The sequence below is a fragment of the Zootoca vivipara genome, chromosome 2 (assembly GCF_965207765.1).
Source record: "Zootoca vivipara chromosome 2, rZooViv2.hap1.1, whole genome shotgun sequence".
NCBI lineage: Eukaryota > Metazoa > Chordata > Lepidosauria > Squamata > Lacertidae > Zootoca > Zootoca vivipara.
In genome coordinates this window covers 121,482,184-121,508,852 of record NC_142584.1, presented here as the reverse complement: position 1 = coordinate 121,508,852, position 26,669 = coordinate 121,482,184, and the positions used below count along the sequence as shown (strand labels likewise).

The 26,669-nt window shown below is 46.3% G+C and overlaps 2 protein-coding genes across 3 annotated transcripts; both read left to right on the top strand.

Moving 5' to 3' along the window:
- The first annotated feature begins 1,866 nt into the window (after nt 1–1,866).
- LOC118081125 (uncharacterized) lies at nt 1,867–9,117 on the top strand. Of its 2 annotated transcripts, none has more exons than XM_060271124.2 (6): nt 1,867–1,988; nt 2,951–3,443; nt 3,611–3,692; nt 3,860–3,942; nt 5,056–5,182; nt 6,926–9,117. In XM_060271124.2, exons 2-6 carry the CDS (start codon nt 3,042–3,044, stop codon nt 8,581–8,583), a joined length of 2,352 nt encoding a protein of 783 aa, XP_060127107.1. In that variant the 5' UTR covers nt 1,867–1,988; nt 2,951–3,041; the 3' UTR covers nt 8,584–9,117. The 2 variants fall into 2 exon arrangements, with proteins under 2 accessions (XP_060127107.1, XP_060127108.1); XM_060271125.2 differs by having other exon boundaries at nt 1,958–1,988; nt 2,929–3,443.
- Nucleotides 9,118–14,467: 5,350 nt separating this feature from the next.
- LOC118081137 (uncharacterized) lies at nt 14,468–26,669 on the top strand. Its single transcript, XM_088663693.1, has 7 exons — nt 14,468–14,557; nt 16,043–17,686; nt 18,875–19,382; nt 19,527–19,608; nt 20,266–20,357; nt 21,511–21,637; nt 22,625–26,669. Exons 3-7 carry the CDS (start codon nt 18,966–18,968, stop codon nt 25,162–25,164), a joined length of 3,258 nt encoding a protein of 1,085 aa, XP_088519819.1. The 5' UTR covers nt 14,468–14,557; nt 16,043–17,686; nt 18,875–18,965; the 3' UTR covers nt 25,165–26,669.

Below are 26,669 nucleotides of genomic sequence, written 5' to 3'. Positions count from 1 at the left end.
GCAGGGCAGCTGAGCATCTCTTGACTCCCAAGCGGAGGGGGCAATGCAAAACCTGCGAATGGAGGGTCCCCGATTTAAAGCTGGATTGCACGGATCAGGGCCTGTGCAGATAGCGCCCAGGAAGGGAGTTGTTCGGGGGGGGGTCTCCGCCCCCTTTCCTCCCTCCCCCCCCACCAGCTCTACCTCTTTGTCCTCCCTGCTCCCCCCCCCCGCTCGCTCTTCTCTTCCCTTTTCCTCTCCTTCTGGGGGAGGGGCTCCTTTATCCCAGCAGGGACTGAATCAGCCCCTCCCCCGCTCGACTGACCCACAGAAAGGAGGGGGAGGGGGAGGACACCCCTACTTTCCTTCCTCCCCCCCACCCCAAATCCTGCCCTCCCTTCCCAGCTGCCCTGTTTGCAGACTCAGGGGGAGCAAAAGCGCGTCTTTATCTCTCTCCCGCCCCCGCCCCCCAAATATATAGATATACTGTATTTCGCACCTCTTTTCCCTCCTCCTCCTCCTCTGCCGACCTGCTGCTCTTCCGGGAATGTGAATGGCGGCCCCTCCCCCTCCCCTCTTGGCTCCCCCCCTCCCAACCTCCCTGCCTCTCTAGGAAGCGGAGCTCACTGACCCTTGGGGAGGAATGAGTGACGCCCCCCTCCCTCCCAGAAGTCACAAATTCTCCTCCTTCCAAACAAGCTCTGAATATCCTGTTTCTTTCCTGATAATCTCCCAGCTTCGATCCCCGGAGGCGGCAGGGAAAGAGACCCCCCCCACCTCCCCAAAAGTCCTCCCCCTTCCTATCTTTCATTCCTTTGCCAGGAGAGGGGGGTCCATTCATTTCCCCACCCATTTCCCCACGTGGCTTAGGGTGTCCCCGTTACAACAGAGGCGTAGGGTGTCCCCTGCAGAGTAGACCGGAGTTGTGGGTCTTGGAGCAGTAATTGAGGACAACCCTCAGGGGGAGTCCAGAGTCCTTCTTAGGGGTCCTTCCTAAAATAGGGGCTGGTGTTTGAACTTGGCCTTTGTTCAGGAGGGGGGAGGGCAGTTGCACCCCTCTTTTGGATCCCCGCTCCGAGGACGAGACCCCCTCCTGACTCGCACCCAGATCCTGAAATGCAGGCCAGGGGGAGTCAAACTGTGCGACCTTCGTGCCCCAAGGGAGAGTCTTTTCAGAGATTGGGGGGTGGGTCTTTTCCGTGTCGCTGAAGGGGATGGAAACGGAGACCTTTTCAGAAAAGAAATGGAATTATAGAGCTGGTTTGGAAGGAAGGAAAATTATGTTTTCTGGGAGGAGGATGGGGGGGGGGATCCCCTTTTGCCACTTATTCCTCCCCCTGCATCAATGAGCTCCACTTCCTAGAGAGGAAACAAGATTTTTAAAAAGAAAAGAAAAAGGGGGAAGGTCAGAGGGGAAGGATCTCCCTCCTCCTTTTTGGAAGAGAGAAGGCCTGGAGAGGAGGAGGAGGAAGGGCCACAGAATTGGGAGGTTTGGGGAGGGAGAGAAGAGTCTGCTTCTCCTCCCCTAGTTCTAGGTACAGGTAGGTAGCCGTCTTGGTCTGGCGGAGTCGAAACAAAATAAAAAAAAACAATTCCTTCCAGTAGCACCTTAGAGACAAATGACAAACTGAGCTGGTCTCTAAGGTGCCACTGGAAGGAATTTTTTAAATTTTGTTTCCTCTTCCGCATGGCAGCCCTTGAGATACTGGAAGATGGCTCTATCGGATGGCCTCTCGGTCTCCTCTTTTCCAGGCTAAACATCCCCAGCTCCTTCATTGGGGGGGGGGGGAGAGAGGGGGGGAGGAAGGGAGGCTTCTTCCCCCCTTCCAGCTGCTGCTGCTCCTGCTTCTGACCTCTGACAGCTTCCGGGTCATGTGGCCAGCGTGACTAAGGTTAAGAGGAACAGAGCTGGGTTCCTAGAGAGGACAGGAAGTGGAGGTGCGGGGGGGGGCAAAGTCCTCCCTCGCCCAAGCCCCTCCCTGCTTCCGTCTCCCTCTCTCTGCCTGGGGGTGAGTCTGGCGTCCCTTTCCCTCCGGGTGCAATGGGGATGTGGGGGTCCCAGGGCTGCCTGCAAGGGGGGGAGGGTGCCGGGGGGCCTGGTCAGAGCATGCATGGGGCGCCCCCAATCTGGGTGCAGACAAGCCAGGGAGGGGGCGAGGCTGCCAGGGCTCTCCCCGCTCTTCTTGCTTGGCACCCGGGCGCCGCTTGGCCCGTGGGAGGGAGGGGTCTTTGTGGGGGGGGGGAGGCTGCAGATACAGCCATGTAATCTCAATAAAGAGTTGAGGAGGGAGAGTATTCCTCCTCTTCATGAGGTTTCATACAGATGTTGAACAGCCCCACATTGAAGGCTCCCCTGGGCTGAAAAGCCCCCCCCAAGCAACCCCATCTGGGAATGCCCATCCCAGTAGGACCAGGACCAGCGCAAAAGGGAGTCACCCACCCCTAACTGGGGCAGAGAGGTTGAGGGGAATTAACAAGGCCATGTTTCCCATTATGTGTCTCTCTGGACAGAGGTCATCATACAGGGCGATCTGTAGGTTTCAAGGGAATCGGTTTCCTCTAAGAGCACCTGCATCTGGTCAGTGACCCCCCCCCAAAAAAAAAAAAACCCAGGATCTTGCTCAGGAAAGGGGGATTAGTGGCTGGCCAGTAGTTATAGTTACAGGTAGGTAGCCGTGTTGGTCTGAGTCGAAGCAAAATTAAAAAATTCCTTCAGTAGCACCTTAAAGACCAACTAAGTTTTTATTTTGGTATGAGCTTTTGTGTGCATGTATCTGACGAAGTGTGCATGCACACGAAAGCTCATACCAAAATAAAAACTTAGTTGGTCTTTAAGGTGCTACTGAAGGAATTTTTTTATTTGGCCAGGAGTTAGTTCGATTTTCTGAGCATGAAGGCTTGTTCAATGAATGTTTTACTTTTCCTGATGTTGTTTCAATTTTACAACAGAGCAACACATTTGCTTTTGTAGGATTTACTGGCACCTCTGATTCATACAGACAGAACATAGCAGAAGACCCAGAGATTCCTTCTGATATCTTGGAGGTTTCCTGAGAGCCCAGATGGAGGAGCAAGACTCAGCTGGCCCTGAAGCGGGAAGAAGCCATGCCACTCAAACTGAGGAAAGTGGGGGATTCTGGGAAAACTCCATGCAAAGGATCCTGGGTGAGGAAGACACTCTTTGCTCCGATGTGCCGAGCCAACAGTTCAGGCAGTTCTGCCACCAGGAGGCCAAAGGACCCCAAGAGGTTTGTGGTCGATTCTACGACCTTGACCATCAATGGCTGAAGCCAGAAAGGCACACGAAAGCTGAGATGCTGGACCTGGTGATCTTGGAGCAGTTTCTGGCTGTCCTTCCCCTGGAGATGGAGAGCTGGGTGAGGGAATGTGGAGCAGAGACCAGTTCCCAGGCGGTGGCCCTGGCTGAAGGTTTCCTCCTGAGTCAGGCAGAGGAGAGGAAGCAGGTGAGAGAGATCCCCCCACCCCGGATACTCCCAAGGGGCTCTGAACATTCTCTAGTAATGGCCCATCCTTTTTTGGGCAGCACCCAAGGAATCAGATCTGATACCCCTAAAGTTTTTTTATTCTCTAATCCCTCATTTTCTCTTTTGAATCCTTGTTGCTCTTTCAGGGAAAGAATCTGTTACCAGAAATAGGCCCCAATTCCTTTGAGGCAGAGAGGACCCTGTTGGACACCAGAGAGAGACCACTGGGTAAGGAAGGAGGAGCTTTTTCTCTGTAATATTTAGTGGCATATGAAATGGGTACAACCTTAGCAGGTGAGACTTTCTCTGAGGCTCGTCTGTAGTTTGAGATGCACACCTGAACCGCAGAGAGAAGCAGATGTTCTGGGTTTCCCACTTCCCTTTGTCTCTTGCAGGTGAGAGAACGATGCCAGCAAGACTTCCTCCTCCCTTTTTTCATGGTGGTGAAGGGGAAGCAGCGGCTGTGGAACCAGATCAGGTAGGGGGATGGAAACATGTGGGGAAAGAGGCCGAGGGGTGGGGCAGCCAGTTTGCTTTTGAGCCAAACAAATCTCTCTCCTTTCCTTGGCTTCTGTCAAAGTGGCTCTTCACGATTTCTGTACATGTATTGAATTTTCCAAGCAGCTGACAAACCTTAAAAGGGTGCTAGGATTCATCTAACTCAGGTGCACATTGTGGCGCTCCACCTATTTGCAAGGTGAATTGCTGTTGTTGGCCTCGGTCTGTCTCGAGAGACAATGGAGTGCGCCTCTGGGGGTGAAGTCAAACGCTTGGAGAATCACAGCCTTTGCCGTGGCTGCAGATACCAGTAAACTGACCTCCCTGGGGCACAAGCCTGGGCAATGTGGATGGAGGTCCTGGGCTACTCAGAGGATAATACTCGCCTCTCAGGCTCTCTGATGTGGTCCAAAGGAAAGCAGAGTAAGACGTGAGGCACACAAGCCTCCATCCAACCGCCTTAGGGACTCCATTCCAGATTTGTGTTGGCTTTACTCCGTAGCCTTTTCTTCTCTCCAAGATATCCCACAAGGCAGAGGAGGTCAAAAGATCAAAGTTTTTCTTCTCTTTGTTGGACTCCCTTCCCAGCTGGATGAGCCCCGTCTGCTCCTCTCTTCCCTCTGCAGCACAGGGAGCAACCACCAACTTGACTGTGGGACCTACTCCTGGTCTCTTCCGCTCAATGTGCTGAAACTAGTCTTAGCATGGACGGGGAAGTCCCGAACTCATTGAGGGTTGAAGACCCATTGGTTCCCTTCACCTGGTTTAGCCGGTCAGTCAAAGCCGTTCCTGGATTGTGGCCGCTGTCTCATGCTGAGAGCAGAGTGCAGGATGGGGGCCAAAGGTGGACTAACTACCCCAGAAGGAGCAGGATGTGTCCATGACCAAGGGTACTATCACCCCACACACCCCACAAGGATGAATACTCATCATTAAAACACACAATAAAAGAGTTCCACTAAGATGTTAAAATAAGCATCCATAATTAAAATGTGCACAAAACAATCCCATTCAAACATGACAACCACAGAGCAATGGGGTGTAGAGCATCTTTATGTTGTCTAAGAGGAGGACATGTCCCTCTTTCTTTTAGGGTCCAGTGTGCTTTGAAGATGTCGCTGTTCGTTTCTCAGACGAGGAATGGGTGTTGCTGGATCCTGACCAGAGAGCTCTGCATAAGGAAGTCATGGAGGAGAATCGTGGGATCCTGGACTCTCTCGGTAAGGCTCCCTGCTGGATCACAATATCTGTTTTGAAATTCCATGCATAGCTCTATGTGATGAACCACCAATATTTTGATGGAGCTCAGCAAGTGTCTGGAATTCCAACATCCCCACTGTGAACGCCAAATGGAGGGATATCAACTGTTTTCTCTGTGAATATTCTTCTTCCAGTTATGCCTTTTTAAATAATGACCAGCCTGGTCTGAACTAACCAGGCCTTCTTAAATGTCGGCTTCACAGTGTGGTATTTATATGCGCAGACGTTGCCTCAGGTTGTTTGACTCCTAAATATTATTTGATTCAGAATATTACAATTTATATGTGGTACATAAAGAACATCTTACACTCTTGATTTGCTTTACTTCATTTCCCAATTCGCAGTTTAAATATCCCGAACCTTTACCACATGTTTTTACAATTTTAACTGTATATGCTTCAGGGTCAAACAACCTGAGGCAGAAAAAGGGTTCTCCCTCAGAAACTGATGTTAATATTTTGACCACTCATTACATTACTTTATATACTAAAACACATTTATGTGTGGTATCTATTATAATTTTATATACACACTCTGTATTGATTTTGATTATTTGTGCATTTATCCATTAGTTATTCAAGACTTAATAAGCTACACTCAAAAAACCAAAATAATTCAACATTAAATAATACTGTTAAATTAAGTCTTAAGAGTGACTTAAACTGCTTATATCTATATGAGACTTTATAGACTTATTCTGAGGCACGTAGCAACATAAAACAAGCAGAAGCTGCTCTCACGGAAAATCTCTCTCTCACTCGACAGTTGAGAACAGACCTAAGGGGGAAAACGGCCTCCTGGAGTGACAGTCACCCTTCCCATAACATTTTGGAGGCAACACTCACAGAGTTGTTAGGGAAGTTCAAGTAACTTCTGTCAGGTTTGGGGTTTTTGTTTTAGCCTCTGCCCATTTCTCAAATATACAGTGTTCTCGAAGCTACGAACACAAGTCTGACCAAATTGCGGGAGGCAGTGCAAGACAGGAGTGCCTGGCGTGCTCTGGTCCAGGGGGTCACGAAGAGTCGGACACGACTAAACAACTAAACAACAACAACAATTTCTCAAATGGAAGACCAATGTTAGAGTTGGAGTGGATTTCATGATTGTGGCAACAAAAATCCGTCCTAGAAAAGAGCCAGACGTTTTGACCTCAGGTTCCCATAAATAGGTCTGTGAATGCTGGTCAACAAAAGCCGTGACCTCTGTAGAAAGACCTGATGTTTTCCATTCTTTCTATTTCACAAAAGTTCATTATTGTTGTTTAGTCATTTAGTTGTGTCTGACTCTTTGTGACCCCCATGGACCATAGCACGCCAGGCACTCCTGTCTTGCACTGCCTCCCGCAGTTTGGTCAAACTCATGTTCGTAGCTTCGAGAACACTGTCCAACCATCTCGTCCTCTGTCGTCCCCTTCTCCTAGTGCCCTCCATCTTTCCCAACATCAAGGTCTTTTCCAAGGATTCTTCTCTTCTCATGAGGTGGCCAAAGTATTGGAGCCTCAGCTTCAGGATCTGTCCTTCCAGTGAGCACTCAGGGCTGATTTCCTTCAGAATGGATAGGTTTGATCTTCTTGCAGTCCATGGGACTCTCAAGAGTCTCCTTCAGCACCACAAACTACTGGGGGAAATGTTCATTAGCATTGTTTAATAATTGGGGGCTCCATTTCTTCCTGAGGATCTAATTAGTTTCTCTCTTCGTTGTAGGTGGTGATGAATTGGAAATGAAGAATGGAGACCACAACAGAATCCACTCAGTGGAGAATCCATATCAAGACAGGGAGTGTGAAGAGAGCTTCAGTCAGAGCTCCCGTTCCCATCAAATAAAGCACAGTGGGAAGAAAAGCTATCAGTGCTCAGAATGTGGGAAGATCTTCACTCGTAGCGCCACTCTCACTTCCCATCAAAGAATTCATACTGGAGAGAAACCTTATCGGTGCTTGGAATGCGGGTGGAACTTTAATACACTACCAAACTTCCATCGACATAAAAGTATTCACCGTGAGGAGAAATCATATCAGTGCTTGGAATGTGGAAAGGGATTCAGGTGGAAGAGTAGTCTTGCTTCCCATCAAATAATTCACACAGGTGAGAATCCCTATCAATGCTTGGAATGTGGGAAGAACTTTAATAGAAGCACAAGCTTCCATCGACATCAAAGAATTCATCTTGCGGAGAAACCCTTTAAATGCCAAGAGTGTGGAAAGAGCTTCAGTCAGAGCACAAAATTCAATGCCCATCAAAGAACTCACAGCGGGGAGAAACCCTATAAGTGCTTGGATTGTGGAAAGAGTTTCAGTCAGAGGGTGAATCTCACTACCCACCAAATAATTCATTCAGGGGAGAAACCTTTTCAATGCCTTGAGTGTGGAAAGAGCTTTAGTCGCAACTCCCATCTCACTTCCCATCAAATGATTCACACAGGAGAGAAACCATATAAGTGCTTGGAATGTGGACAGAGCTTCATCCAGAAGGCAAGGCTCACTTCCCATCAAATAATTCACAGTGGGGAGATGCCATTTCAGTGTCCAGAGTGTGGAAAGAGCTTCACAAGGAAGGAAGGTCTCATGCTCCATCAGAGAATTCATACAGGGCAGAAACCATTTCAATGCTTGGAATGTGGAAAGAGCTTCAGTCGGAACTCCTATCTCACTTACCATCAAAGAATTCATACAGGGGAGAAACCATTTAAATGCCAAGAATGTGGAAAGAGCTTCAATCATAAGGTAAGTCTCACATCCCATCAGAGAATTCATACAGGGGAGAAACCATATCAGTGCCCGGAATGTGGAAAGAGCTTTAGTCACAGGGCCAATCTCACATCCCACCAGAGAATTCATACAGGGGAGAAACCCTATCAGTGCTTGCAGTGTGGAAAGAGCTTCGGTCAGAGGGTGCAGCTCACATCCCATCAAATAATTCATACAGGAGAGAAACCGTATGAGTGCTTGGAATGCGGACAGAGCTTCAGCCAGAAGGCAAGTCTCACTTCCCATCAAAAAATTCATACAGGGGAGAAACCTTATCAGTGCTTGGAATGTGGAAAGAGCTTCAGGACGACCAACCATCTCACTTCCCATCAGATGATTCATACAGGGGAGAGACCATATAAGTGCTTGGAATGCGGAAAGAGCTTCAGTCACAACCACAATCTCACTTCCCATCAAAGAATCCATACTGGGGAGAGACCTTATCAGTGTTTGGAATGCGGAAAGAGCTTCAGTTGGAAAGAAGGTCTCAATTCCCATCAAATAATTCACAGCGGGGAGACACCATTTCGATGTCAAGAGTGTGGAAAGACCTTCAGAAGGAGGGCAGGTCTCATGCTTCATCAAAAAACTCATATAGGGCACGGACCGTATTAAAAATGTGGGAACAGCTTCTCTTCCAAGAGGAGTCTAGCTTCCCATAAAGAAATTCATACCGAGGGACAGCGTATCAGTGCTTGAAATGTAGGAAAGGCTTTGATAAAAGCACATACTTCCATCAACATAACATTAGTCACCGAGGGCAGAAACTATTTCAGTGCCAAGAATATGGAAGGAGTTTCAATCTCACACCCAATCAAAAAAACTCACAGCAGCAAGAAGCCATATCAGCGCATGGAATGTGGAAAGAGATTGGGTAAGGGGGCCAGTTTCGTCGCAATAGGTATATATAGGATTTTAATTTTGGGAGACTTTGATTAGTATGTGGGCAAGGACTGGAAGAATGTTCTTGTCATTCAGCAACCCAGCAAGAGAACTTGACCAGAGGGGCATTTTTGACAGTGTCTCACGTATATTCCTCAAGCAGGTGACCTTCCAACTGAAGTGTGGAACAAATAAGGAGAGTAATAAAAAAATTCCTTCAGTAGCACCTTAAAGACCAACTAGGTTTTTATTTTGGTATGAGCTTTCGTGTGCTCATACCACACGAAAGCTCATACCAAAATAAAAACTTAGTTGGTCTTTAAGGTGCTACTGAAGGAATTTTTTTATTTTACTTCGACCCAGACCAACACGGCTACCTACCTGTAACCAGAAATAAGGAGTGTGTTACTTTAAAGGTAAAGGTGCCCCTGACAGTTAAGTCCAGTCACGAACAACTCTGGGGTTGCGGCGCTCATCTCGCTCTATAGAAGAAGAAGAGTTTGGATTTGATATCCCGCTTTATCACTACCCAAAGGAGTCTCAAAGAGGCTAACATTCTCCTTTCCCTTCCTCCCCCACAACAAACACTCTGTGAGGTGAGTGGGGCTGAGAGACTTCAGAGAAGTGTGACTAGCCCAAGGTAACCCAGCAGCTGCATGTGGAGGAGCGGAGACTTGAACCCGGTCCCCAGATTATGAGTTTACCGCTCCTAACCACTACACCACACTGGCCGAGGGAGCCGGCATTTTTCCGCAGACTGTTTCCGGGTCGTGTGGCCAGCATGACAAAGCCGCTTCTGGTGAACCAGAGCAGCGCACGGAAATGCCGTTTACCTTCCCGCTGGTGCAGTACCTATTTATGTACTTGCACCTTGACGTGCTTTTGAACTGCTAGGTGAGCAGAAGCTGGGACAAAACAACGGGAGCTCACCCCGTTCAAACCGCCGACCTTCCGACTGGCAAGCCCTAGGCTCTGTGGTTTAGACCACAGCGCCGCCCGCATCCCTGTGTGTTACTTTAGCAAATGCCAAAAATACTGTCCCTATTCCAGTCAATGGAGAGGCAACAGGTGGCAAGTTAAAGAGTGGTTATTCAAAGGTGCAGGAGTGAATCTTTGTTTTGATATCTCCAAAAGAACCCGAAACAAATAATGCATAAAGGTTTTATACGACTGTAGAAATAATAATAATAATAATAATAATAATAATAATAATAATAATAATAATAATAAATTATTTGAATATGTGCATGGAGAAGACATAGAGAAGTCAGAAATTTATTCTGCTCGTCTACAGGGCAGTTAATACCTGACCCTTATTTTGAGCGCAGGTCAGGCGTCAGTGGTCTTGAGGTTGCAACTGGGGAAACGTTTTGCTGTTTCAACAACTCTGGATACGTGGTGGTGGTGACTGTGGGAACAAAGTTAGGCCAACCTGTTACTCAGCTGGGTATGTGATGTGCCAACTTCTGGGTTATGGCTCCCAGGTATTGTCATTCCTCCCAGGTATCTTCCCCCCCCTTTGAAGGACGTACCAGTGTCAATACCTGGACTGGTGTAAACTGAGGGTTTCGAGGGATATTCAGCAATATGCGGAAGCAGATCCAATTCACAAGGAGTAACAACCCTCTTGCTATGCTTGCTAATAGTGCTTCAACCCTTTTTCGTGTTCACGCAAAAGAATCATAGAATCATAGAGTTGGAAGAGACCCCAAGGGCCATCCAGTCAAACCCCCTGCCAAGCAGGAAACACCATCAAAGCATTCTTGACATATGGCTGTCAAGCCTCCGCTTAAATACCTCCAAAGAAGGAGACTCCACCACACTCCTTGGTAGCAAGTTCCACTGCCGAACAGCTCTTACTGTCGGGAAGTTCTTCCTAATGTTTAGGCGGAATCTTCTTTCTTGTAGTTAGAAGAGAAAGAGAGGAAAAGATTAATGGAAGGGGGGGATTAAAGGATTTCTGGCTCTCTGTCCTGCAGCAAAACACATTATTTACTCATTCAGATCCAAGTGTTCTATCTTCTCTAAACCGGTAAATCCAGATATTAAAAGTTCATTTTCTCTTTCACAGAAAAACGCCATAGGAAGCTGAAATCCTTAATAAATGTCAGTGATGATTTTTCTCTAATTAAGCATGTTAACTTTGCCATTTGAGCCAACTCCAATAGTTTCATCAGCCATTCCTCTATGTAGTGGGTTGACCTGTATCTTTTCATCTTTGTGTATATAGCAATCTTGCTGCTGAAATCGTATATTGAAGTAATCTTCCATAATCATAGAGTTGGAAGAGACCACAAGGGCCATGCAGTCCTTTCCTAATTGTGTGTCCAGAAAGAGGGCCTGGCTTCAACTGAATATTAACTTTCAAAATCTGCTGTATCAATGTATGTATTTGAATCCAAAATGTATTCTAGCCTTTTTACATGTCCACCCAGCATGATAAAATGTCCCTTTGTGTTCTTGGGATTCCCAGTAAACATTTGAAACATCTTTATACATTCTGAAAAGTTTTTCGGGAGTTAAATACCAGCGACGTCACTTTATGAGAAATCTCTTTGAGATCACAACAAAATGTAAATTCTAACTCCTCAGTCCACATAAGTTCCCACTGTTCCCACTGTATATTATAACCAGAGTTTTTGCCCCTTTCACCTGTTCTTCAGTCTCAAATTTCAGCAATGGTTTATACATTTTGCATCATCTGTGCACTGTGGAGTTTCAAAGTCTGTCTTTTCTTGCTCTGTACCAGCTTTTTATCCAGCTTAAGTCTCTCTACTAACCACATATGAGGGAACCAATCAAGATTGTAACCGTCCATTATGAATTGCTCCCTCGCTTTCCTGTGGAAATCCTGTGAACTCAGTTCCGGCATCTTTTTTCTAGAAAAATAGCACAGCTGATGCCAAAATACTTTACTTCACCCCCAAGGTTGAGCTTCTCTCTTACCTCCCAGGTCCCACTCCACAAAATATAACCCATAATCTTTAAAAAATCATTAAATACAGATGATTGTTTATGCAGCCCAGTGAACAGTTTCAGAATTTCTTGAAAGGATGTCGCATTGCTCCAGAGACAGAGGCCATGACGCTGGGCTTTGCTGCATCCAAAGAGGAAGGGGAAGAAGAAGAGGAGGAGGAGGAGGAGGAGTTTGGATTCGATATCCCGCTTTATCACTCCCAGAAGGAGTCTCAAAGCGGGTAACATTCTCCTTTCCCTTCCTCTCCCACAACAAACACTCTGTGAGGTAAGTGGGGATGAGAGACTTCAAAGAAGTTTCACTACTGTAGCCCAAGGTCACCCAGCAGCTGCATGTGGAGGAGCGGGAAATCGAACCCAGTTCACCAGATTACGAGTCCACCGCTCTTAACCACTACACCACACTGGCAGTCCGGCAGATCACAGTCTTGGTGCCTGGACTGTGACACCTGGCTTCTAAATCAGAATTAAGCCATTGTCACAGAAATCACATCACACCCTTTAACCTGCTTGGTTATAGGCAGCCCAGTTATTTAGGTCAAGAAATCTGAAGTTGGGGGGCCTGGAATGCCAAGGAGACTTTGTACACACCCTGCATTGGAAGCACACACCCTGCAAAACACACCCATACTGGAATGTATTTTAAAGTTGTTGTTTTTTAAACATTCCTTTTATGTGTCTTCTTTATGTTCCTTTGGTGCAACTTTTTCAGGTTCCATTTTTGATGGAGTGTTGCTACTTCTGTATCAAACCGTAATATATTTTAAGATTTAATGTAACAGTAGAAATGCGCCATTTTATTCACAGTGATCTGCACTGCTAAAGTATCATAAATTTCCATTAACCTGCTGGCACAAGTTTAATGTTGTTTGGAGACTATAACTCCCAGGAATTTCATATTAGCTATGTGTTTGGTGTGTGTTCAGCACACAGAATTGTAGGTGAGATTGAATAAAATGTGTCCCAGGAAATTCACTTTGACTTCTTCATTGTTTCAAATGTAAGTTCATTTACAGATAAGAATAGACCCAGGGCTGGATTTATGTATAGGCTAAGTAGGCTGAAGCCTAGGGCCTCTAAATCTAGGGGGCCTCCCCAGACTGCCTGCTCCCCAGCAGGCAGTATTCCTTTTCCCCAGATTGCAAGCCCAAGACTTCATGCAAGGGCATGCAAGGGCAACTTAGGCCCAGCAACTATGAGACTCAGGGCCAGCCAGTGTGGCCCAACTGAAACTCTGGGGCCCACACAGGGGGGAAACACTTCTTTAAAAAAAACCAAAACCTTTCATACACACACACACATTTAACTGATTTTACATTCATTTTGACATTTGAAAACTTGACTTCCTTCCCCCTCTTTCTGATTAGAACAACATTGGAATGGTGTAAATCCCTCCCTGGAGTTATTTTATATTAATTCCTAAAGGTTTTCGCTACAAATGTAGCAAAAGTGGTTTTGAGTGCCTGTTCTCACGTTCCCTTATTCCCAGTGGGGCTGCAGTACCTGTTCCGTAACTCTGATTGGATGGGATATCAGTAGCTGTCAACATAAGGGGACTTTATTGGCTGCTAGTTTGACGGTTGGGCCTGGTGATTGGCCAGCTGTTTTATGAATGGAAAGGTCAGCGCAAGCGCTCTACGCTTATCTACCAGGGGTGTGTGTGTGTGTCACTTTGGATAAGGAGAGGAAAAGGGGTGTAGTATAGCATAGTATAAGTTACAGGTAGGTAGCCGTGTTGGTCTGACGTAGTCGAAGCAAAAAATGAAAAAATTCCTTCCAGTAGCACCTTAGAGACCAACTAAGTTTGCATGCACACTTCTTCAGATTATAGTACAGTGGAACCTCGGTTTATGAACACCTCGGTTTATGAATTTTCGGTTTATGAACACTGCGGACCCATCTGGAACGGATTAATTCATTTTCCATTACTTTCAATGGGAAAGTTTGCTTCAGTTTATGAACGCTTCAGTTTATGAACAGACTTCCGGAACCAATTACACCCATGCTTCAGTTTATGAACACTTCAGTTTAAGTACTCCGCGGACCCGTCTGGAACGGATTAATCCACTTTCCATTACTTTCAATGGGAAAGTTCGCTTCAGTTTATGAACGCTTCAGTTTAAGTACCCTGAGGACCGTCTGGAACAGATTAATCCACTTTCCATTACTTTCAATAGGAAAGTTCGCTTCAGTTTATGAACGCTTCAGTTTATGAACAGACTTCCGGAACCAATTGTGTTCATAAACCAAGGTACCACTGTATAGTAATAGGGGTGTCAATGAGGTGCAGTTTAAGGCACAATATCCCATTTAAGGAATGCCCGTTTTTCCGGAGGTGCAAGGCTTTCCTGCGCTTCTCCTTTCAAAGTATCAGGACTCACTCACTTCTCCATCCCTGGATTTCTGCCCTTGATCGCCACACACCAAGAAAGTGCATCCCGAAATAGAAGCTTGCAAAAGGTGTGCATGCTTGCATGGAAGTCAGTTACAATGAAACGTCAATAAATATGTTTCCATAAATGTCAATAAACAATAAATAAATGCATCTCTGGGGGGGTGGGGGATGCACGAGGAGGAGAGAGAGCGGTGCTCCGGTTGTGCTCGGCTTGCCAAGAGTTAAAAGGAAGAGAGCTGGATTCCTAGAGAGGACAGGAAGTGGAGGTGCGGGGGGGGGCAGGTCCTCCCCAGCCAAGGCCCCTCTCTGCTTGGGTCTCCCTCTCTCTGTCTGGGGGTGAGTCTGGCCTCCCTTTCCCTTTGGGTGCAATGGGGAGGTGGGGGTCCCAGGGCTGCCTGCAGGGGAGGAGGATGGGGGGGGGCTGGTCGGATCATGCATGGGGGGCGCCTAATCTGAGTGTAGACATTCCCTGCCCTCCTTTGCGGCCAAACCAGGGAGGGGGCCAGAGCTCTCCTTCCTCTTCTTGCTTGCCCCGTTGGGGAGGGAGGGGTCTTGGGCGGGGGGGGGGAGGAGAGGCTGCGGATAAAGCCCTCGACTCTCCATAAAGAGTTGAAGAGGGGGGGGACATTTTTTCTCCTTACCGGTCGCTCCAGCATTGCTACTGCGTCTTTTTTTCTGGGAGATCAAGGAGACCAGGAGACAGCAGAAACTGCAACATTTTTGGCAGGGCCCAAAAGCTTTCTGAAATGTATAAAAACATGCCATATATCTGTTGGCGATGTGGAAAGCAGGTGGTAGAATCATAGAGTTGGAAGAGACCACAGGGGCCATCCAGTCCAACCCCCTGCCAAGCAGAAAACACCATCAAAGCATTCCAGACATATGCCTGTCAAGCCTCCGCTTAAAGACCTCCAAAGAAGGAGACTCCACCACACTCCTTGGCAGCAAGTTCCACTGTCGAACAGCTCTTACTGTCAGGAAGTTCTTCCTAATGTTTAGGTGGAATCTTCTTTCTTGTAGTTTATAAGATATAAGATAAGATATCTTTATTGTCATTGTCCCCTTGCGGGAACAACGAAATTACTCGGTTGCTACATCCACTCCGATAAAGAATTCCGCATAATCCAAAATTATAAAAACCTAATTAAAAACAGTAAATATAATACAAAATAACAAGTAAAATAAGATGACTTCAAAGTCCAGGCTTTCCATTTAAGGCCAAAATCGCTCTAGAGAAGAAACTGTTCCTGAGACGGCTCGTTCTTGCCTGCATAGTTCTATATCTCCGTCCCGATGGCAGGAGCTGAAAGAAATGGTGGCCAGGGTGCGTTGGATCTCTTGATATATCTAGTGCTTTTTTATGGCACCTGGTGGTGTAAATTTGTTCTAAGGTGGTGAGTGAGCAGCCAATAATGCTCTCTGCTGTTTTAATAATTCTACACAGCCCTGCTCTGTCCTGGGAAGTACAGCTTCCGTACCACACACATAAACCGTACGTGAGCACGCTCTGTATGGCACAGTGATAGAAGGCAAGCAGCAGCTTTTGTGGAAGATGGTTTTTCCTTAAAATTCTCAAAAAATACAGTCTCTGCTGCGCCTTCTTCACAAGCCCCCTTGTATTAACACTCTAGGACAGATCCTCCTGTAACTCAATGCCTAGAAATCTAAACGTTGTTACCCTCTCCACACAAATTTGAATCCGTTGCTCCGTGTCCGCTTCCCTGGAGCAGCAGAAAACAACCTTTCTCCCTCTTCCATATGACATCCTTTTATATATTTGAACATGGCTATCATCTCACCCCTTAACCTTCTCGTCTCCAGGCTAAACATACCCAGCTCCCTAAGCCGTTCCTCATAAGGCATCGTTTCCAGGACTTTGACCATTTTGGTTGCCCTCTTCTGGACATGTTCCAGCTTGTCGGTATCCTTCTTGAACTGTGGTGCCCAGAACTGGACTGGTACCATGTTCTACGTATGGTGGACCTGCAGGAATAATCAAAGCGTTTTGGAACAATATATACCTAGAACTTTTTAAAAAATGTTTAACGTAAACATCACTGAAATACCTGGCAAATAGCTACCATACCCTAAATATGGTATAGTAGTTGCCTTTGAATGATTTCTGGGAATAATTGCTTTTAAAGAAACAGACGTTAATATAGCAATGATGGTTTTCTAAACAGCAATGACAAAATTATGTAATATGTTTAATGAAAAAATGACTTTTATGGAGAGGATGGGAAGTCACAGGTTCATGAAGAAAATATAGAGTCAAAATCGAATTTCCTTAACCAATTATACATTTATTGGATTCAAAGAGACGATTATGACCATATGTTGTATATATGTGTAAATGAATAGTGTATTGGGAGGGCATTTTTAGCAGGGTGATGAGAGTAAGATTCATTATTGGATTAACTTTCTAAAAAAAAATCAGCTTTTTTCTTTCTTTAATAAAAAGAAAGTCTTTTGGTTCACATGTTTTCTCTGTGCCTAAATCATTAACTAACTACCTACCTACAACCACCCTGCACAAGTTACCCACCAGGTGAGTCTTCTTCCTGTACCTCCCCTCCCACCAGAGTGAATTTGCCTTCAGACAAGACCCCAAAGGGGGTCCCCCCAAATCGGCTGCTCTGGCATAGGCCAGGTGACGAGAGTGGGATTGAGAGGAAGGGGGTGGGGGGTCATGCACTGGCAAGCAAAGCCTTCAGGGCACCCGGCTCCCAGGCTTTGGAAGGGGTTCCTAGCCCAGGTTTTGACCACCAGTGGGAGCCAGTGTGGTGTAGTGGTTAAAAGCGGTAGACTCGTAATCTGGGGAACCGGGTTCGTGTCTCCGCTCCTCCACATGCAGCTGCTGGGTGACCTTGGGCTAGTCACACTTCTCTGAAGTCTCTCAGCCCCACTCACCTCACAGAGTGTTTGTTGTGGGGGAGGAAGGGAAATGGATTGTTAGCCGCTTTGAGACTCCTTCGGGTAGTGATAAAGTGGGGTTGTTGTTTAGTCGCTTAGTCGTGTCCGACTCTTCGTGACCCCATGGACCCCTTCATGGATCAATGCCTTGTCGTGGCGAAGGGGCTTGAATAACTCAGAGAAGCTATGAGCTATGCCATGCAGGGCCACCCAAGATGGACAGGTCATAGTGGAGAGTTTTGACTAAACTTGATCCACCTGGAGAAGGAACTGGCGAGCCACTCCAGTATCCCTGCCAAGAAAACTCCATGGACAAAGATAAAGCTGGATATCAAATCCAAACTACTCCTCCTCCTCCTCCTCCTCCTCCTCCTCCTTCTCCTTCTCCTTCTTCACCATTCGCAGGGGGTCTCCGAGGAGGACTCACTCCAAGGTCACCCAGAGATCTTCAAGACTGAGTGGGGATTTGAACCTTAATCTCTGAGGTCCTTGTCTGGCACTCTAACCACTGCACCCGAAGTACTTCTGCTTTGGGGCAGCTCCATAAGAGAGGTAAATACATATGGGCATAGCAGCCAATTCCTATGCCAGGCGAGCCTCTCCCTGGGGAGAGCAAAATAAAAAAATTCCTTCAGTAGCACCTTAAAGACCAACTAAGTTTTTATTTTGGTATGAGCTTTCGTGTGCATGCACACTTCTTCAGATACACGGAGCTTTCGGTGCATGCACACGAAAGCTCATACCAAAATAAAAACTTAGTTGGTCTTTAAGGTGCTACTGAAGGAATTTTTTTATTTTGCTTCAACTCAGACCAACACGGCTACCTACCTGGGGAGAGCGTTCAGTGATGGGGAGCCACTGCAGAGAAGGCCCTTTCTTGTGTTGCCACCCTCCAGGCATTAGAAGGTGATCTCAGGGTCCAGGTAGGTTCATATGGAAAGAGGCAGTCCTTGAGGTATGCAGTCCTGAGCCGCTTAAGGCTTTGTAGGTCAAAACCAGCACTTTGAATTGGGCCCGGAAACTAATAAACAGCCAGTGCAGTTGGGCCAGGATCGGTGTCATATGCTCAAACCGTCTTGCAACCTGGCCACTGAATTCTGCACCAGCTGAAGTTTCCGAACCTTCCTTGGAGGCAGCCCTACATATAATGCATTGCAGTAGTCTAACCTTGAGGTTACCAGAGCATAGACAACAGTAGTCAGGCTATCCTTGTCCAAATAAGGATGTTGCTGGGCCACCAACTGAAGCTGATGGAAGGCACTCCGGGCACTGAGGCCACCTGAGCTTCAAGCGACAGCAAAGGATCCAGGAGTTTGCTCAAGCTATGAGCCCGCTCCTTCAGAGGTAGGGTAACCCCATCAAGAGCAGGCGATCTCCAAGCCATCTGGTCTAGGGAACCACCCACTAAGAAAGCCTCAGTCTTGCCTGCATTGAGTTTCAGTTTGAGCTGTGTGTCATCAGACCCTCCAAGGTCAATGGTCTCGAAAGCCGCTGAGAGGTCAAGGAGAATTAATGGGAACATGTTTCCCATTATGTCTCTCTCTAGACAGAGGTCATCCTACAGGGTGACCAAAGCAATTTCGGTGTCAAAACTGGGCCTAAACCCCAACTGAAACGGATCTTGAAAACTGACCAGTAGTTAGTTAGATTTTCTGAGCATGCAGGTTTTTTCCAGGGAATGTTTTACTTCTTCTAATGGTTTATCAATTTTACAATAAAGCAACACATTTGCTTTTGTAGGATTTGCTGGCACCTCTGATTCGCACAGACAGAGCGTGGCAGAAGACCAAGGGATTCCCTCCGATCTCTTGGAGGCTTCCTGAGAGCCCAGATGGAGGAGCAAGACTCAGCTGGCCCTGAAACGGGAAGAAGCCATGATATGCAAACTGGGAGCAGTGGGGGATTCTGGCAAAACTCCTTGCAAAGGATCCTGGGTGAGGAAGACACTCTTTGCTCCAATGTTCAGAGCCAGAAGCTCAGGCAGTTCTGCTACCAGGAGGCTGAAGGACCCCGTGAGGTTTGCAGCCAGTTCTACCGACTAGACCATCAGTGGCTGAAGCCAGAAAGGCACACGAAAGCTGAGATGCTGGACCTGGTGATCTTGGAGCAGTTCCTGGCTGTCCTTCCACTGGAGATAGAGAGCTGGGTGAGGGAATGTGGAGCAGAGACCAGTTCCCAGGCAATGGCCCTGGCTGAAGGTTTCCTCCTGAGTCAGGCAGAGGAGAGGAAGCAGGAAGAGAGAAAGCAGGTGAGAGAGACTTTCCTCTGGAAACTCCCAAGAGGGAGATTATTCCAAAATGCTCTACTAATGGAAAGCATCCTAAAGTCTTTGCATCTCCTGTTCCCTTTCAAATCCTTCATTTTCTGTTCTGAATCCTTGTTGCTCTTTCAGGAAAAGGGACTATTAGCAGAATTGGACCCCAATTCCTCTGAGGCAGAGAGGACTCCGTTGGACACCAGGGAGAGGCCAATGGGTAAGGAGGAAGGAGTTTTTACTCTGTCATATATAGTGGATTTTGAAACTAATAATTGGGTTCTTTTCAGGTTTTGAGGGGAGACATAGGAGACCATATGGGACGCAGGTAGCACTGTGGTCTAAACCACAGAGCTTAGGGCTTGCCGATCAGAAGGTCGGCGGATTGAATCCCTGCAACGGGGTGAGCTCCCGTTGCTCGGTCCCAGCTCCTGCCCACCTAGCAGTTCAAAAGCACATCAGAGTGCAAGTAGATAAATAGGTATCACTCCAGCGGGAAGGTAAACGGCATTTCCTTGTGCTGTTCTGGTTTGTCAGAAGTGGCTTAGTCATGCTGGCCACATGACCCAGAAGCTGTCTGCGGACAAACGCCGGCTCCCTCGGCCTATAGAGTGAGATGAGCGCCACAACGCCAGAGTCGTCCATGACTGGACCTGATGGTCAGGGGTCCCTTTACCTTTATCTATATGAGAGCAAGAGCCCAGAGGAGCGGGGACAGTATTTTAACAGAAAAATATATATGAAATGGCTAGAAATGTAAAAATGCCCTTAGCAAGTGAGACATTTTTCTGAGGCTCGTCTGTAGTTCGAGATGCACAGCTGAACCGCAGAGAGAATCATATGTTCTGGGTTTCCCACTTCCCTTTGTCTCTTGCAGGTGAGGGAACGATGGCAGCAAGACCTCCTCCTCCTCCTCCCCCCTCTTTTCATGGTGGCGAAGGGGAAGCAGCAGCTGTGGAACCAGATCAGGTAGGGGGGAGGAGACTTGTAGGGAAGTGGCCGAGGGATGGAGCAGCCAGGTGACTCTGGGCCTAAACAAATTTCTCTCTTTTCTTGGCTTTGGTCAAGGTTGCTGTTAACAAAGGCTGAAATGGCACTAGTATTATTTGACAGCGTTTGCCGTTTTCTTCATATACCTAACACTGAAAGCTAATATCAGCTTCTAAGCAGTTGGCCAACCATAAAAAGTGACCAGGATTCACCCAACGAGCCTCATCAGCTGCACATTGTGGTGTTTCACCATTTGCAGAAAAGTGAATTGCTATTTTGGGCCTCCATCTGACTTGAGAGTCTGCTGTGGCTGCAGAGACTAGTAAGTTGACCTCCCTGGGGCACAAGCCTGGGCAGTGTGGATGGAGGTCCTGGGCTGCCCAGATGACAAAACCTCACCCTTGGCCTTGCTGATGTGGTCTTAAGGAAAGAAGAGCAAGATCGGTTGTGCTGTATGAGTTGCCGGAAGTAGGTCTACAAGACTCCAACCACTTTGGGGACCACACTCCAGTTTTGTATAGGTTTTACTCCTTAGCCTTTTCTTCTCCTGAAGAGATCCTACAAGGCAGAGGAGGTTTAGGATCAAAGTTTTCCTTCTCTCAGTTGGGTTCCCTTCCCAGGTTGACAAGCCCCATCTGCTCCTCTCTTCCTCCTACAAACACATGCAGAAGCCACCATCATCTTGGTCTCATCCGCTCAATCTGTCAAAGCCTATCTTCACATGCAAGACACATTGCTATCTTACTGAGGGTTAGAGACTTGTTGGCTCGTCTCAACTGGTTTAGCTGGCCAGTCAAAGCCGTTGACAGATTGTGGCTGCTATCTCATGCTGACAGATTCCAGGAGCCACAGGTGAGAGCAGAGTGCAGGATGGGGGCCAAAGGTGGACTAACTACCCCAGAAGGAGCAGGGTGTGTCCCCCACCAAGGGTACTATCACCCCACACCCCCCACAAGGATGAATACTCATCATTAAAACACACAATAAAAGAGTTCCACTAAGATGTTAAAATAAGCATCCATAATTAAAATGTGCACAAAACAATCCCATTCAAACATGACAACCACAGAGCAATGGGGTGTAGAGCATCTTTATGTTGTCTAAGAGGAGGACATTTCCCTCTTTCTTTTAGGGTCCAGTGTGCTTTGAAGATGTCGCTGTTAGTTTCACAGACGAGGAATGGGTGTTGTTGGATCCTGACCAGAGAGCTCTGCATAAGGAAGTCATGGAGGAGAATCGTGGGATCCTGGACTCTCTCGGTAAGGCTCCCTGCTGGATCATAATATCTGTTTTGAAATTCCATGTGTATCTCTATGTGATGAATCGCCAATATTTTGATGGAGCTCAGCAAGTGTCTGGAATTCCAACATCCCCACCATGAACCCCAAATGGAGGGATTTACTCTGTGAATATTCTTCCTCCAGATGTTCTCATCATCTTTTTATTCGTATGCTGCCTTTCCACAGTTAAAACAATGCTCAAGGCGGCTTACAATATGTAAAGATAATTTACATAATTATAATTACAAATATATCAAAGTAGTCATAGAAATAAATAAAACACATGAAAAACTACACATTGAAACTGAACGATTTCCACATAAAAATAAAACAGCAAAAACACCCAACAATTCCCCCCCAAAATACCCTAGTCCTTGCTGAGCAGCAGCCGCAGCAGCAGTTTTTATGAGGTCTGTCGGGCCCCGCTCTGGGCCAGGTGGAGAGAGGAAGTTATGGCTTTTAACAGAATGACCAGGGTGGTCTGAACTAACCAGGTCTATTTAAATGCAGACTGCAGAGTTATTAAGGAAGTTGAGGTAACTTCTGTCAGCTTATTGGGTTTGTTTTTGCTTCTGCCCATTTTTGAAAGAGAAGACCGATGTTAGAATTGGAGTGGATTTCATGATTGTGGCAAACAAAATCCGACCTAGAAAAGAGCCAGGCTTTTTGAACCTCTGGTTCCCACAAATATGTCTGTGAATGCTGATCAACAAAGGCCGTGACCAGCATGTTTTCCGTTCTTTCTATTTCACAAAAGTTCATTGTTGTTGTTTAGTTGTGTCCGACTCTTTGTGTCCCCCTGGACCAGAGCACGCCAGGCACTCCTGTCTTCCACTGCCTCCCGCAGCCGTAGAAAGACCTGACGTCTTCCGTTCTTCCTCTTTCACAAACGTTCATTAGCATTGTTCAATAACTGGGGGCTCCGTTTCTTCCTGAGGATCTAATTAGTTTCTCTCTTCATTGTAGGTGGTGATGGATTGGAATTGAAGAATGGAGACCACAACAGAATCCACACAGTGGAGAAGCCATATCAAGACTGGGAGTGTGAAGAGAGCTCCAGTCAGAGGTCCCATTCCCATCAAAGAACTCACAGTGGGAAGAAAGGCTATCCTTGCTCAGAATGTGGGAAGAGCTTCAGTCACAGTGCCACTCTCACTTCTCATCAAAGAATTCATACAGGAGAGAAACCCTATCAGTGCTTGGAGTGTGGAAAGAGCTTCAGTCAGAGGACCAACCTAAAGACCCATCAAAGAATTCATACAGGAGAAAAACCTTACCAGTGCTTGGAATGTGGAAAGAGCTTTAATGCAAGCGCAAATTTTCATCGACATCAAAATATTCATCTCGGGGAGAAACCATTTAAATGCCAGGAGTGTGGAAAGGGCTTCAGTCGGAGCGCCCATCTCATGGGCCATCAAATTATTCATACAGGGAAGAAACCATATCAGTGTCTGGAATGTGGAAAGAGTTTCAGTCACAGCGCCACTCTCTCTTCCCATCAAAGAATTCATACAGGAGAGAAACCCTATAAGTGCTTAGAATGTGGAAAGAGCTTTAATACAAGCACAAACTTTCATCGACATAAAAGTATTCATCGTGGGGAGAAACCATTTAAATGCCAAGAGTGTGGAAAGAGCTTCAGTCAAAGTACAAAATTCACGGCCCATCAAAGAACTCACAGTGGGGAGAAACCCTATCAGTGCTTAGAATGTGGGAAGAGTTTCAGTGTAAGCACCTATCTCACTTCCCATCAAAGAATTCATACAGGGGAGAAACCCTATCAGTGCTTAGAATGTGGAAAGAGCTTCAGTCATAGGGCCCATCTCACAGTCCACCAAATAATTCATACAGGGGAGAAACCCTATCAGTGTTTAGAATGTGGAAAGTGCTTTAGTCAGAGGGCCCATCTCACAGTCCACCAAATAATTCACACAGGGGAGAAGCCCTATCAATGCTTGGAATGTGGAAAGAACTTCAGTCGGAAGGAGAGTCTCACTTCCCATCAAAGAATTCATACAGGGGAGAAACCACATCAGTGCTTGGAATGCGGAAAGAAATTCCATCAGAAGGAAACTCTCAATTCCCATAAAAAAATTCATACAAAGGATAAACCTTATCATTGCTTTGAATGTGGAAAGAGCTTCAAGTTCAAGAGGAGTCTCACATCCCATCAGAGAATTCATACGGGGGAGAAACCCTATCAGTGCTTGGAATGTGGAAAGAGCTTCAGTCAGAGGACAATTCTCACGTCCCATCAGAGAATTCATACAGGGGAGAAACCGTATCAGTGCTGGGAATGTGGACAGAGCTTCAGCCAGAAGGTAAGTCTCACTTCTCATCAAGTAATTCACAGTGGAGAGAAACCATTTCGATGCCCAGAGTGTGGAAAGAGCTTTACACAAAGGACAGGTCTCATGCTCCATCAAAGAATTCATACAGGGCAAAAACCATTTCAATGCTTGGAATGTGGAAAGGGGTTCTGTCGGAACTCCCATCTCACTTCCCATCAAATAATTCATACCGGAGAGAAACCATTTAAATGTGAAGAATGCGGAAAGAGCTTCAGTCATAAGGTCAGTCTCACTTACCATCAGAGAGTTCATACAGGGGAGAAACCATATCAGTGCTCAGAGTGTGGAAAGAGCTTCAATCAGAGAGCCAGTCTCACTTCCCATCAAAAAATTCATACAGGGGAGAAACCACATCAGTGCTTGGAATGTGGGAAGAGCTTCAGCCATAGGGCCAATCTCACTTCTCATCAAATAATTCATACAGGGGAGAAACCATATCAGTGCTCAGAGTGTGGAAAGAGCTTCAGTCAGGGGGCAAAGCTCACTTCCCATCAGATAATTCATACAGGAGAAAAACCATATGAGTGCTTGGAATGTGGACAGAGATTCAGCCAGAAGGGAAGTCTCACTTCCCATCAAAAAATTCATACAGGGGAGAAACCATATCAATGCTTGGAATGTGGAAAGAGTTTTAATAAAATCACAAACCTCCGTCAACATCAGAGAATTCACAGTGGCGAGAAACCCTATCAGTGCTCAGATTGTGGAAAGCGCTTCAGTCAGAGTTCCCATCTCACTTCCCATCAGATGATTCATACAGGGGAGAAACCCTATCAGTGCTCGGAATGTGGGAAAAGCTTCATTCAGAGCACCCAACTCACTTCCCATCAAAGAATTCATACAGGGGATAAACCATATCAGTGCCTGGAATGTGGAAAAAGCTTCAGTTGGAAAGAAGGTCTCACTTCCCATCAAATAATTCACAGTGGGGAGATACCATTTCAATGCCAAGAGTGTGGAAAGAGCTTCACAAGGCGGGCAGGTCTCATTCTGCATCAAAGAATTCATACAGGGCAGAAACCCTATCAGTGCTTGGAATGTGGAAAGAGCTTCAGTCGGAAGGATAGTCTCAATTTACATGAAAGAATTCACACGGGGAGGAACCATATTAATGCTAGAAATGTGGAAACAGCTTCACCTTCAACTGGAATCTAGCTTCCCACCAAACAGTTCATACGGGGCGAAAGCATATCAGGGTTTTAAATGTGGGAAAGGCTTTAATAAAGCCCCATACCTCCATCAACATCACAATGGGTCATGTGGGGAGAAACTATTCCGTGCCAATAATGCGGAAAGAGTTTAAGTCAGAAGAAAAATCTCACACCCAATAAAAAAACTCATAGAATCATAGAGTTGGAAGAGACCACAAGGGCCATCCAGTCCAACCCCCTGCCAAGCAGGAAACACCATCAAAGCATTCTTGACATATGGCTGTCAAGCCACTGCTTAAAGACCTCCAAAGAAGGAGACTCCACCACACTCCTTGGCAGCAAATTCCACTGCCGAACAGCTCTTACTGTCAGGAAGTTCTTCCTAATGCCCTCATGGCAGGGTGAAGCTATATTAGTGCTTGGAATGTGGAAAGAGCTTCAGTAAGGGAACAAGTGTCACATCCTATCAAACAATTCACAGTGAAGAGAAACATATGGTAGTAATGGATGTGTATTATTTTAAGACTTTGATTTGTATAGAGCAGGCACGTCCAACAGGTAGATCCTGACCTACCAGTAGATCACTGGAAGTCTGTGGTAGAGCACTGGTAGATCCCTGGCTCCTCCCAAAGAAGATCAACAACTTTGGCTCCCCTAATAAAAGCTCAATTTTTTTGCCCTGCACCCCCAAAAATGGAGCTTTCCCCCTTCCTAAAAAAGCTCAACAACTTTGACCTGAACCCCAAAAAAGGGGGTAAGTCACTGCCAGTTTTTAACTCTGTAAGTAGATCACAGTCTCTTGGGAGTTTGCCACACCTGGTGTAGAGGGAACGATTGGAAGAATGTTATTCTCATTCAGCAATCCAGCAACAGATCTTGACTAGGGGCACATTTTTGTAAGTGTCTCACATATATTCCTCAAGCAGGTGACCCTGTTCTGCTTCCTCCCCAGTGATAACAGAAACTAAGCCCAGCACAACAAATGAGGTACTCTTGAAACCACTATGGGTGGCAGACTCTCCAGCCAAGGCCTTGCGACCCGTTTCACAGGAGGCCTTGTGTCCCACATATTGTTGGTTCTAACCTTGTGAAGTTTTGCTCTTCTCCAGATTTGAAAACCACTTTCTCCAAGTAAACATGATAGCAATCTTGCTGCTGTAATTATTTATTGAAGTCATCTTCCACAATCATTTTCTAATAGGGTGTCCAGAAAGAGTTCTGCCTTCAACTGAACATTTGTTGTGTTTGTTTTTATAAAAAAATGCTTTTATTTTTTTATCCGTGTCATTTAAATTGTGATTGATATTAATCCTGTATTCTTAGATGTTATGATTTATGTGGAAATTGTTTTCCATTTGGTTGTGTACTTTTTGATGTGTTTTATTTATTGTTTGTGACTTCTGTAATGTTGGTAATTATCTAAATATTGTCATGTTGTAAGCCACCTTGAGCATTGTTTTAACTATGGAAAGGCGGCATACAAATAAGAAAGGTAGATGATGATGAATA